Genomic DNA, 13,884 nt, shown 5'->3' on the forward strand with positions numbered 1-13,884 from the left:
CTATTAGTTTAGAGTGCTTGCAAAAGGGGGAAAAATAAATAAAAATGTCACAACACATCGAGGAAATTGATTTTGAGCCTAGGTTCATCTTACCTTTCTCATGTTTAGTTGTGGGGCCTAGCGGGTGTGGGAAAACCTATTTTGTCAAAAATGTACTGGAAAATTGTGAACATGTGATGAATGTTGTTCCTGAAAACATTGTGTGGATTTATACTTCTTTTCAACCTATGTACAGTGAACTGCAAAAGACAAATAAAAAGATTCAATTTGTAAAAGGGCTGCCTGATTCTTTTGAAGATGAAAACCTGTTTCCCCCAGAACAGAAGCATCTCATCATTCTGGACGATGTCATCTTTCAAGCCTCTGACCATCCTAAAGTGGTGAAAATTTTTACTCAGATTGACGTCACAAAAATATGAATGTTATGATGTTGACACAAAATGTATTCCATCAAGGTAAACACAATCGTACCATTAGTTTGAACAGCAATTATCTGGTAATGTTTAAAAACCCAAGGGACAAACTGCAGATGAACATATTATCTCATCAGATCTATCCTTCCCAAAATACTTATTTCTTGGAGAGTCTTGAAGACGCCACCGAAAACCCCCACGGGTATTTAATCTTTGACCTCACACCCTCTTGTCCAGAATGGTACAGGCTAAGGACAGGGATACTTCCTCATCAATGGCCCACCGTTTATGTTCCTAAAACGTCTGGCTAAATCATCTTCACTATGTTGGTATCAAGTCAACTTTGGTTATATTCTTTAATAATTATATTTAATTATTAATAATATAAATAAAATATAATTAAACTATGTTTAATCTCGTTTTGGGGCACCACCCTGTACTCAGGTAAATATAACCAAAATATCACTCAAATCAGTCTCAAATTAGTTATTTAATTACTAATATTATTAATAATTAATAACTATATTTAATAAATTGAAGGCGTGAAATCCGTACACAAAGCCTTCGCACCCAGCTTATATCACAATGCAAATACACCAGTAATCACAAACAACTGCTCTCTTAAAATTATAACAGAATTTATTTAAACAAAGCAACATCAATAAAAATCAATGAACTTAATCAAACAAATAACTATTATAAACTAATCTAAGCAACAAGCATTATCAAGCAAGGCTTGTGGAAGGTGTAAATGTGTGTGTGTGTGTGTGTGTGTAGATGAGAGAGAGAGAGAGAAAACAAGAAAACAAGATGGTGGAGAGAGACAATGCACCATGTGGCTTCGTCACATGGTGACAAAATGGTGGACAACAAAGGAAGCCGTGTGGCTACCTTTTGAAATAGTTTGAGCTCTCTGAGCTGAGTTCAGTAACTGTTACTTAAACACCAGAAAGCCAGTGGCCGGACTTTGATTCAACGGCGGGTACACTGGTCTTTCTGATTGTGAAAGCCGTTGACTGAAGGTAAACTAGCATAGCATTACACACATAGGCGAACACAGCAGTTCATCACAATAAAACAAATGCAGCAGCTTACAACAGATAATAAACAGAATGTGACGTCTCGTCAACAATGATGCATAATTATCAGTGGTTATAAAAGAAACATAACTATTTCTGAAACTATTTCTGCCCAGACCAAAGCTCTTACTTGGGGTAACTCCTGGTGATCATTGCCAAGTTGGTTAGATCGTCACTTTGTTGAATGTTGAATCATCAGATTCAGGCAGGGTTCCTTCGTGGCAGATGTAGGAGGAGGTTAGCGAGATTCAGATCTTCGACCAGAGCGCTGCTCTATAGGGTCTTCTGGTTGCAGGAGCCGAGTTCTTTATGTGTCCTTGTGGATTCAGGGATCAGTGGGCTTCCTTCAGCGCTCCTGTCCAGTTGCGCTCAATGACGTCTTACGAAAACTCAAAGGAAAGAAACTCTTCTTTTTGCTCGAACCTGATTGCGCCCAAAACTCCTAAAAATATGCCGTGGAAGTAGTCAGCTGAATCCTCTGATGCTTGAATTCAGCATGTGAAGAGCTACCTATACTGAGCAACCTCAGCTCTGGAGTTTAACCTATGTAAGTCAAGAGAAGGAAAGGCTTTGTCTCGAATGCTGGAGTCCATCTTGTTGGAGAGGGTATCCTCTGGTGTTGGCAGACCACACTTGAAGAGCAGGAAGCAATGCCTGGTGATTGCTTTTAAAGACTGGAGCTGCCTGTGGGTTTACCTCAGGCCTCCTCCAATGAGGATAGAGAATTCAGAAGCCCCCAACCCCCCCACTTTTCACACCTATTTGTTAGTTTCTGTTGGGGGGTTGCTGGGCTAAGACCCCTTTGTTTAGTTGCATACAAAATAACTTTAGTCAGGCTCAAGACTGTGATATAGGCCTGAGTCCTTTGTCCCAACCACATGGCTGAGGCCCAACAACTATGTCAAAGCGAATAAAGAGGAATGCTCCTTTAATCGAAGCCCTGTACCTGGCAACACCCAAGAAACATAAAGATATACTCAATCACAGCTCTCCAGACTTTATCCTAGCATTGTGTGAGGTGGCTTTGAATCTTTTAAAGGGGAACATTCCGTTATCTCCTTCTCAGTTCAAAATACTGAAGAAGAAGAAGAAGAAGAAGAAAATAATTAGACTTCTGGCAGATAAGAAAACTGGTTTAAAGCGTAAACACCAGGTTCTTAAGAAACAGTCGGGTGGTTTTATTTTACCTCTGCTCTCAGTTGCTGTCCCTGTTATAGGAGAACTTTTAGGAGGCCTCATACGAAAATGACTCTGAAGAAGGCGCAGAAAATGTTTCTGGTTTCTCTGCATCAGTTAAAAGGTCTGAATCATCCGGAACCATCCATCAGAGAAACTGCCGAGGATGATTTGGACGCCCGGATGAGAGCTGTATTAAACGAGACGGGTCTGAGTTCTTAAAAAAGTAAAATAAAAAAGTACAATGCTTTACTGCAAAGATATCTCGCCCTGCTCAAGCAAGGTCAGATTGAGGACCCTGGGGTGACTCTGACTATGCATCGTGAGCAAACTGATGACCCTACGGTTGCAAACCCCCCACCACAAGATGGTCAGGTATCGCATCAAATTATACATGTGCCTGAGGGGATAGACTCTGACGGTGCGGCAGAGGAGATTTTGAGAAGCCTTCCCCAGCGAGATCGTAAAAATGCCGATTACATCCTAAAGAAATTACGCAAGCTGGAATTCAAAAGGGGAATTTGTTTATAAGGGTGAGGTCATGAAAGGGTCTCATATGATTGACCTATTTAAACACCTTTCTTTTCCTCACAAAAGAACTCAAATTCAACCACCCCGAGGTTGGTTTAATTTTTTGAATACTCTGGCCAAACTCAACGTCCCTTTATCCTCTGTGAATAACCCCCAAGCTCGTGATCAATACAACTGTCTGAAGATGGAGGACACCCTATCCGACACACCACACACAAAACGTGAGAACAGAAAACAAATACTTTTATCACCGCATTGGATTACACCTGAGAAAGAAAATGGATCGGATTTAACAGAACTAGAGATTAGATTATGTAAAACAACTAAACCTAAGCATTGAATTAATTTTTCATCATAAATAATTGTAAGAAACATCTTTTACCAATAAAGCCTTTATTAATCATCTCAAGAGTGTACACTCGTTTTTTTTTTTAAAGAAACATTTGCAAGGGGTGAAACACTTATTTTGCCATAGCTAATAAAGATGTATAAAAACATTTGTATGGATGCTAAAAGTTGTAGCACTCTTTAAACATCTGTAATGAACAGGTCCTTTGTCCTTCAACATCAGAGTTTTTATTTCTGATACAACGTTGATATTTTTTCACAAAGTTATAAACCTTTAGGTCATTTTTTATGACATCATCGTCATACAGGGCTAGTACTTGATCAAAAGATCAAGAATCCGCAGGCCCACTGGCAGAGGTAATAGACGCAGTGTTGGCCACAGACAGTGGACATGAGGTGTTGCAGTTGACTGTTATGATATACAGTCTATAGTGACCGCGCCCTAAGGCCAGTTGGTCTGAAGCCCACACTCTGCAAAATACATCACCCAGCAGAAGATGGAAAAGATTCTCGAGTTGATGATTATTCATACTTTAATAATAATCCACCAACACCTGTCTCTTAGAGTTAATCTCCAGAATGAATCGTAACAGGCATAGACGATGAGCATTGTGGTGTGTGGCAAGGGGACTCTGAATCTCATTTCTAGTCTCAAATTCCCGTTGGAAAGGGTTGAGAGAGCGTCGCTGTCGTCGGCAGGGTTGAGATTAAACACAAACAGAGAATACCCGCTGATAAATTCCTCGCGGTCGATACTCAGAGGTAAATCTTTAAGGTGTCTCCCTGTAGCCAGGAACATGTTGTAAAACTCTCTGACTGATATTCTGTCATTAAATCGAGGTTGGAAAGCTTCAGCAGGAACTTGTCTACCATCCTGACAGAGGGCCAGATATTCTACATCATTGTGGATAAAATTGAAGGGTGACAGGTCTCTTCAGCCTGGTAATGCTTCGTGGTGTACCATACCCAAGACCAGATATTTAGGCACTGCGCCCAAAAAGAGATTCTCCTGATTACAGATCCTGGAGTTTTCAGGCATAGAGTATGTTTTGATTTGACCCTGGAGACTGGATAGAACGCATTTCCTTTCATTAAGGCTGACGCGTGACCTAAGCGTACGGCTGGGGACACTGACACTTTTTTAACAAACAGAGAAGCACCCAAAATTCTCAAGGAGAGTGTAGAGTCACGGGCCCCCATGAGACAGAAAGCTTCTCCGGCCCTGGATAGTTCAACTCTCAAATCTACAGAGTTCAACAGGAGTCTCTGTGGAGAGCACCAAACAGATGTAGTTCTTTGGATTCAGACGTGAAGGCGGCTCTTTTATTTAACCCCCTGTTAGGACCATTATTTGTCACTATAGAGTCAGCAACACCCATTGTATCTTTGTAAAAAAAGGCTGGCGCTGAATTGACTCTTGAGTGTATCATCTGTATAATTGAGTAAGGTCTCAATCATGACACGATAGGGGTGGGTGGCACTCGACTGAGATATCAATCTATCCCCCAAAATAATGTCGCATTGACTGAAAATTGTATTTAGAGGATAGTTTATGAGATCCGCTGCGGCATCGTTGGCTAGGTCTGTACCAGGGGCGTCACTAGGTTTTAAGGACAGGGGAGGCTTAGCCCCCAAGAGATGCATAGGATGTGAGCGAACGTAGTGTGCGAGCACAAAATTTCACAAACAGCTAACAAAGACTGAGAAATTATTTATTATTATTATTTCAGTCTGTTTTTTTAATACAGTACAAGAACAAACACAGGTTTGCACAGTAACAGTATGTTTACAGCATTAACAACAAAAGTAAGCCAAGTACACCATTTTTAAATAACATGGCTACAATTGCGAGTTACTTGGTGGGTGGAAGCATCAAAGAATGCTGTCTGTTTTTAAGGGTGGCAAATCGGTCTATCACTCTGTTGTGACTCATATGCTGAAGCGTGTCTTTTTCAATTGAAATGTTATAATGTGTGCATCAATAAACTGTTAACATAACATAAATTATAGCATTACAAATCATTAGCAAACATTATTAACTAGCATTTCATTGTTTGTTAACTATTAACTCATGGTTAATTAACTATCTATTTACCGTTATTTACCCTTTATAGATGATGGTTATTATAAAGTGTTACCAAAAAATCTTATCAAAGTGTTATTGAAAGTTGTTTGCCTATACAAAGGGCCTTTCTGATGCACAAGCTTTCAGCTAACAAGAACCAGTGAAACTAGAAAATGCTTCAGAACCAGCATTCAAAGCATCCTTTATTACAGTTATCCTGTGATTTTAAATGAAGAGATCAGAGTCACAGTTAAATAACTCAGTTAACAGGTATCTAAGAAAAGACAAATGAAAAAAGAACAAGGACGTAGTCCTGAGCCATTTTTTCACTGGTGTGAACACATTTAATGGGACCACACATTAATGGTTTCTTTGTTTATTGATAAGGAAATGTCACTAACTTTTAATTAATTTCATCATGGAGATTTCCGTTTCGAGGCAGGGATAATCTAACCATAGTATTTCAGCACAATCTATGCTCAATAACGTGTAATTCTGAATCATATATATACATTTATAAAATGATATAGTCAACAAACATTTGCAATTTTGAACACTTTTAAGTATTATTTTAACTTCAAGTTTTAATTTATCATGTCTCTTGAGCAGGTATTAAGGGTTAACTGGTTTTTGATAGCCTACACAATGCGACAACTGGGAGGTAGAATGGCTTTTAAATGTGAACCATTCTTCATACATTCATCTTTTTAGCCTTCATTTAATTTGTATTCAAACTTGAAAAGTCACATTTACACCACGATTTCCATTCCAAAACTTCCCTATTTGCCAAATTTAAGCGCAAAGCATCAACTGTAAATATATCAAAACAAAACGATACCGGATATCCGGTGAAGGTGTCCCCACTAGTATTGTCCGATACTGGCCACAGACGTTGGTTCCTCAGCGTAACATTGTTGGTTCCTCATAACATTGTAAATCTGTTGTCGTGTGAATATTGAACCAGTACACAGCTCCACATTCAGGTTTATTACGACCAAAGCTGTCGTAAGGTGGTTTACATTATCGCTAAAGCCCCATAGACAGAACGTTTAAGAAACTGTGACTGTAAACAATGCTATGAAGAGGAGTGAAGGTTCCGGTTGAGACAGAAACATCAAGAGGACGAGCTGAAAGAAGGCGCTCTGCTGTGTTTTCACGGAGGTTTGTGTATTTGTTTCTACATTTCCATTGCTTTTGTTCTGTACGTCATTGAAATATGTCAGCAATAAGCTGGTAATTCTATAACAGAACATACTGTATGACTCTGTGTGCTCATTATCCGTGTTACTGTTCAGTGGAGAAAGTACCTGAGGGGCTTTTTTGTTCATATTTGTTCTCTGTTCAGGTTCCGTCTTCTATGGAGTCTCTCAACTCTTTTGAATCTGAGATGGAGGCTGATGTGCAGGGAAACTACTCTCTGTTTCCAGCTCTGGACAGCATCGCAAGTCTGTCTGGAAGCGGTGAAACTTTGGAGAGGTTGGTGTAAATCATTTGACTTACAAACGTGTCATTACTGTATAAACGTAGAAGAAGAAGGGTCTGCTATACAACAGTAGGGAGGTGTTTTTTGGTCTAGCACAGTGGTGCCCAAACTTTTTTTCTTGTGGGCCAAAATTGTCGTGTTAGAATCGCTCGCGGGCCACAGGTTTTGTTTTTTAAAATATAGTTGAAAAAATAGTAAGGCTTTGTAGATCAGAATCAAAAGGCTCGCTAAAGAAACCCTTTAATAAAAGGAAATCAAATATTTTGATTTCTTCGTTCTACTTTATTTTATTTTATTTTCTCAGAATCAAGCCTGTAACGTGGTTCATTTTTTTGGAAAAGCTTTCTGCATTTAGCTCAGGTCATTAAATGGTTAAACAACAGTCTTTGCATACGTTTTTTTTTCATAGTTTACAAAAAAATTTTGGAAAATAGTAAAAGCTGTAGATTTAAAAAAAAAACAACAACAACATACATGTTACTGAACATTTTCTGTTTTAGGAATATTGTTCAGCCCTTGTTAACATGAAAAAGAAAAATAAGATAATGCGCCAATCTTAATCAAGGCCTCAAAATCTTCTGATTCTTCATTTGAAGTCACGGGCAGCAAAAAATCCCCTGAAGGGCCGCAAATGGCCCTCGGGCCGCACTTTGGACACCCCTGGTCTAGCATCTTATCAACCTTGTCACCTTGTCTTATCACTATGTTTAATGTTTTACTTGATCCATCCAATTTCAAATTTCAAAGTAAAACTCCTTGCGTTTCCCTGATTCTGTTCTGATTCTTCATGAATACTAAGAGGGAATCTTGTGTTTTAAAAAGTATGTGTCATGAGGAATGATTTTCAAAGAGTAAATCAAATTATCTAGATGTACCCTCTTAAAGTTATTTTTTTGTATTTGCAGTGAACCACCAAGTGAAATAGCAGAAAAGCCAAACCTTACATGGCTCGATGCTGCACAGGTAAATGTCTTGATTTAAAAAAAAATCTTTATTTGTATACCGCCAATTCATATCATTTTCATTCATTTTTAGTTTGGTGTTATTTATTAAATTTATCACTTTCACCTGCTGTGGTATTTTCTGCAAGGCAAGTCATATTTGTTTCTTTGTTTTTCTCATGTAGATTGTTTTAGAAGAAGCTGGGCGTCCCATGCATATAAAAGAAATCAAACAGAGAATCATCGACAGGGGACTTGTTCAATCCAAGTACAGCATTCCTCTCAGTTTACTACACATCCTACTACTTACATGTTAAGCTAAATCACTTCTTTATTTTCCTACATGGGCAGCAGACATATTCATTATTCTACATTTAGACTTTGGGCATATTCCTTTTCTCTCCCTTGCAGTGCAAAATCAAGTTTGGAGGCAGTTATGTATCGTGAGGTAAGTTAGATGTTTAAGGTCTGACAGCAACCTCTGCTGTTGAGTATAATGACTTGCACCTCCATTTGGCATTCATGTGAGTTTCCTTGACACGGTACATGCATCATTTGTATTTCTGTTACTATTTTTCTTCCATCTTGTTTCACCATCCTGCTTCTTTTACCTTCTTTCATAGTTTTAAAAGAGGCCAACATTTCCCGCGCTGTATCAGAACTAAACCAAATTTAACCAAATTAACTCCCAGCTTCTCGCAATCAAATCAGGCTTCTACAGCCACATGCATTGGCCTCAGTCTCACATTATGTTTCAGACACAAAAAGGCAGCAGGAGATTCAAGAGGATTGAGAACAGAAACGGAGTCTTTGCCTTGCTGGTGAGTTATATGGGACATAAATGCAAATTTGTCTCAAAACCCAACTTTGCTGTGGGATACCCGAACTGCTTTTAACCTTTTTTTCTTTAATTGCACATTATTTGTAATGGGAAAGGACTGAGTTAATGCCGTTTACACGTGAGCTTGGTCCAGAGCTGTCATTTTATACACATCACTACCTGGTATAGTTTTCTCATAATTACAGATATTATTATGTTGACCATTTTCACATTATAAAATATTATAGTTGCCTGCTTTTGCAGGTCTAGTATCCTGAAACTGGTTTCATCTACTCTGATATCTTCTGTTGATTTCCTTACATTATTAATGCTGCTCATTCTTCCTAGTGTGCTCGCAGCGCCATAGTGTAGAAGAGTAAATGCTCTTGAACAATCAGACAGAGACTATGGCTTGTGAATTGAGGATCTGTTTATGTCTCTTGGAGCAGTTATTTTATAGCATCCCACTCATCTTGTTATGGGCAATTACAACATGTGTGCTATATAAAGAACATGTCCTAGAAGTTTCTTGGGCGGACAACTGGTCTATTACCAGGAAAGGGTGGGTGGGTATGTGTGCGCGAGTATCAGAACATGACCTTATGACCTGGCTTAAATTCAGAGGTTAGATAACTGTTGGTTTGTGCCTGTTGCTGTCCAGATTGTGTATATCTGTCATGACTCAACCTTTCAAACTACAACAATGGACAGGGGGAATGTTCATGCATCAGTGTGATACAGAAGTTCAGATTGTTTTGTCAGACTCAGATTTTTGGCACGTCCTTATATGGTCTTTATATGTTATTTTATATGTCACACTACTAATACGTTATCAATAATTATTGGTGGTCATGCCTTAAAAGCTAAGCACCAAAGTCAATGACGGTTACTATCTGCTAAATACTGTCAGGAGCAGGTGCTTAGAGACATGTTGGACAAGATTTTGACGAGTGTAAACTTGGCCATACACTTGAAGTCTATAAAGGGGATAAAGAGGGACGTCCTCCATATAATGTTTAAGAAGTTCTAAAGCTTGCTGCACTTTCTGTTTTCACAGAATGCCATTGTTCGTCATACTGTAGTTTAAGTGTAAACTCTTATCATTGTTATCAAGTTGTCTTCAGTTTGGTTTCCTTTTTTTTCATCAGTCATTTATAATCAACACAAGCCTCAGATCCTCCTGGTTCAAATGAGCAGATCTCTGACGTTCTCTCACCGTCTGTGTCCTCATAGACTGATGAGCAGCGGCAGCAGGCTCTACAAGCCTTTGCTGCGCAGTCTTTCCTCGGCTCTCCACATCAAAACACCATTTCCAGTTCTGGATCAGGCGCCTCTGGCCCCGCCTTCCCATCTCCCACCAGTTCCTCAGGGCGTAAGACAAAGATGAAGAGAGGTCCGAGGAAAACCCAAAATGAGAAGTACCGACTTAAGTACCTCAGACTGCGTAAAGCTGCTCGTGCCATGATATTTGTGAGTGAATTATATTCTCCAGAATCGTTTTATTGTAGGTTTTCTTTCACATCATGTACATACATTGTGCTAAGATATAAGAGGGAAGTTGTGATCATTTTGAAATTATTTTTGTTCATTTCTTTAAAGAATTGAAGTACCTTTAAGGACCAGTTTGTAAACCAAGTTCTTTTACAGTGCAGTCATGATGTTTATTCCACAGGAGAATGCAGCTCTCTGTGATGAAGTCGCTCACTTAGAAGAGAAGTTTTTAAGAGCAAAGGAGGAGCGGAGGTGAGAGAACATGTTTCTAGTGGTCTATTTTTAGTTTTGATTGTTATATATGATGGATGGTGGTGTGCTTTTGAGATGCTTTTCATGTCTTGTCAACTTGAAGAAAAACAGCAGAACTCAATGATTCATTCATGCTAATTGTCATTTGCAGGTTTTTACTGAAGTCGTTGTTGCAGTACCAAACTTTTTCAGAGGGAGAGATACTACCAACACCTGGCACAAGCTCTCACCCAGTTGTCCCACCCGTGGCATTAACCTCAGGTCCTGCTGGGGGTTCGGGCCAATCCGGGGGTCAGAACCATGTGTCAGTGGGTTCAACGGGGGAAGAGGGAGCTCTTAAAAAACCAAAGAAGGAAAGGAAAGAGCGGGGCAGGGAAAATGGAAAGGAAGAAAGTGAGTGCTGTATAAATTTGGCTTTAAATTGAGAACAGGTATACATTAGCATTATTTTATTCTTTCTTGTTTTTTAAGTTCCAAAGAAGATGTCAAAGAAGAGAAAGCTGGCAGACGGTTCACGGAAGCTGGTGCAGCCCATCTCTCTGGACTCGTGTGGTCGTCCTGTCTTCCCCATCGTCCTGGGAGGTTTAACAGTCTACAGTCTGGGAGAGGTCAGTGTCAAACTACCGATAAGATAGATAAGTTAAAGCCTCTCTTGAAGTAAACACTAACCTCTTAATGCTTCCTACCTTATGCAACATGACTGCACTCCAGATCATCACAGACAGAATGTTGTTCCATGATGAGTGTGCCATCTATCCGGTGGGCTTCTGCAGCACAAGGGTCTTTGCCAGCAAGAAGAACCCTGACCAGCAGTGCCTCTACACCTGCCAGATCAAGGATGGGGGAGCAGGACCACAGGTACGCACACTGACAGACTCAATGTTGAAGTCAAATTTGAAAAATGTCCATTATTATTTGTGAACCTTTATTTTCAGACATGAATATCTATCTGTTTTGATAGAAGTAAAGACAATAAAGCTGCAGTGTACAACCTTGGTTTTTAGAGTAGAAACTGTATTACTGACAAATGCACTTCAATATTATCCCCCCAGTTTGAGATTGTACCTGAAGAAGATCCTCAGAATGCCATCGTTGCCTCCTCTGCCCTGACGTGTCACTCCAACCTTCTGAAGGCCGTTGCATCTGTCAGGTATCAAAAACTCACCACACAGACTCAAACATGTCCTCAGATAAATCAAGATTTTCTTCTCTGCGGTTTAGTGCTAGTTTTAGACTCTTTAAACGTGTCCTTCTCCCAGCTCCAGGTCTGTGGTGCCAATCATGCCATCAGGAGCTGACTTCTTTGGCTTTTCACACCCCACAATCCAGAACCTTATCCAGAGCTGCCCTGGAGCACGCAAATGTAGCAAGTAAGTAAAATCGACCTTCTCACCCAATAATGATGATCAACTACAATACACAACATATAATCAAATCTTGAATGAGTCCAGCTTAAGAATGAGAATTAAGTACTTAATACTTAAAAAAAAAAAGACTTGTGGGGACGCTGGTGGAGCAGTGGTTAGTGCACGCACCCCATGTGTGGAGGCTGTAGTCCTCCAAGCGGGCGGCCCAGGTTCAAATCCAACCTGTGGCTCCTTTCCCGCATGTCATACCCCACTCTCTCTCTCCCTGATTTCTGACTCTACCCACTGTCCTATCTCTCCATCAAAGGCACAAAAAGCCCAAAAATAAATCTTTAAAAAAACAAAAACAAAAAAAAATGACTTGTGGTGCTCAGTAATGGTTGGATTTTTCTGTGTCTAGTGTCAACATTCATTACTTAAACAAGAACATTCTGCAGGCAATATAGTAACTTATGAAAAATACATGTATTCTGGATAAGTGCCACCCAGACAGGGACCATGAGGACATTTAACAGACCATTAAATCACAATAACTATAGATTAAAACATGATTGCCAACCTGTTTCCCACATGCAAAGCATTAATATTATGACTAAGAGGATTTTATTAAAATGGAAACAAGAGCATAAAATAGCTTAAATCTTTTCTCTGTAGAAAACATGTCCAAGTCAAGATTTACAGCGACAGGTCGTGAGCGATAGAGACTTAGTATGTTGTTGTGAATTTCTATTTTGTTATCTAATACTTTCACAACTCTCAGTATAACTAGAAACAAAGATAATATTTAAACAGTTTGCATTACATGGATTTTCCTGATTAAGATATGAAATTACAGAGATCAAAATATCAATATGTCAATCATTATTTGTTTAGCTCCAATTCATAACAAGTCGAGACGCTTTACAAAAGAACATATGGGATAATATGCAGGAAGGATTTCTCCGTTGTATTCCTCGCGTTCCTGTTGTCCACACTTCTTTGCCGTCGAGGTTGGAGCAGGCATTATCATCATATTTCATTTGCTACTCTCCATTCTTGAACTCACTCAGATTCTGTGTCTTTATAAATATTAATTTTTTCTTTGTTCACGTAGCTATCGGTGGATACGTTTTGAGGTGTGTCGCCCTGGGGACGGCCAGGTTCCTCACAGCCTATCAGAGGATGACGCCTCGGTCAACTTTGAGGCCTATCAGAGACACCAGGGCTTTGAGGAGAACATCAAGACTGAGCACATACCAGGTTGATTATATATCAGTTTTTCATGAGGGCAATATTTTCATGTTTTATTTTTATGTAAGTGTTGGGTTGTATTTTTATCAACAGTTCTGATATATTTGTAGGTCTGACAGTAAGCATTTACAGTTGCTCTTCATCAACTTGTCCTTTTATTTCCTTTCCTCAGGACAGATGGCACAGTCTCCTAGCTCTGCTCATCAACACCACCTGATGTCCCCTACAGTGAAGACCTCCGCCTCATATTTCAGCCCCTGATTCTGAAAACTCTGCTGAATTAAGATAAACATGATTGCCACCCCTTTGAACCATCAGTCTCATTTAATCAATGTCAATCAATTCACAATGTGTGTTATTTCCCTCTTTTGGTACAGTAGTCCAGACAGTAAAAGGAGTACAGTAAATCGAATCAATGTGGTTCAGCGCTCATAATTATCAGGGTGCGTCAGAGAGCATTACTTAGGATGTATGCAAATATTATTAATTCTTGTAAATTAGATGTGGCTGCTGAGTTAGCCTTGAACTCATGCCAAAAGCAACATTAACACAACACTTCTGTATTGAAACATATAAGCCATGTGTGTATAAAGATCAGGGATTTTCTTTATATTTAACATGTATGAAGTTTAAATCTTTTTGTTCTTACCAATTGGTGATAGCAAAGAAAAAAGGGATAGTGAAGATT

The 13,884-nt window shown here is 39.3% G+C and overlaps 1 protein-coding gene across 2 annotated transcripts; it reads left to right on the plus strand.

Moving 5' to 3' along the window:
- The first annotated feature begins 6,510 nt into the window (after positions 1 to 6,510).
- Positions 6,511 to 13,790, plus strand: tbrg1 (transforming growth factor beta regulator 1). Of its 2 annotated transcripts, none has more exons than XM_061045881.1 (15): positions 6,511 to 6,773; positions 6,958 to 7,088; positions 8,001 to 8,058; positions 8,222 to 8,304; positions 8,448 to 8,484; positions 8,795 to 8,857; positions 10,090 to 10,326; positions 10,529 to 10,599; positions 10,751 to 10,992; positions 11,071 to 11,207; positions 11,311 to 11,457; positions 11,652 to 11,749; positions 11,859 to 11,969; positions 13,060 to 13,205; positions 13,374 to 13,790. In XM_061045881.1, exons 2-15 carry the CDS (start codon positions 6,970 to 6,972, stop codon positions 13,388 to 13,390), a joined length of 1,566 nt encoding a protein of 521 aa, XP_060901864.1. In that variant the 5' UTR covers positions 6,511 to 6,773; positions 6,958 to 6,969; the 3' UTR covers positions 13,391 to 13,790. The 2 variants fall into 2 exon arrangements, with proteins under 2 accessions (XP_060901864.1, XP_060901863.1); XM_061045880.1 differs by having other exon boundaries at positions 6,512 to 6,773; positions 13,369 to 13,790.
- The last annotated feature ends 94 nt before the right edge of the window (positions 13,791 to 13,884 follow it).

Source organism: Labrus mixtus, chromosome 9 (assembly GCF_963584025.1).
Source record: "Labrus mixtus chromosome 9, fLabMix1.1, whole genome shotgun sequence".
NCBI classification, from domain to species: Eukaryota; Metazoa; Chordata; class Actinopteri; order Labriformes; family Labridae; genus Labrus; species Labrus mixtus.

Excerpts from the sequence above, each read along its gene's own strand:
- tbrg1 (XM_061045880.1), top strand. The coding sequence starts at position 6,970 with ATGGAGTCTCTCAACTCTTTTGAATCTGAGATGGAGGCTGATGTGCAG. Across the intron at positions 8,858-10,089 it reads ACGGAGTCTTTGCCTTGCTG|ACTGATGAGCAGCGGCAGCA; the intron begins GTGAGTTATATG and ends GTGTCCTCATAG. Across the intron at positions 11,458-11,651 it reads ATGGGGGAGCAGGACCACAG|TTTGAGATTGTACCTGAAGA; the intron begins GTACGCACACTG and ends TTATCCCCCCAG.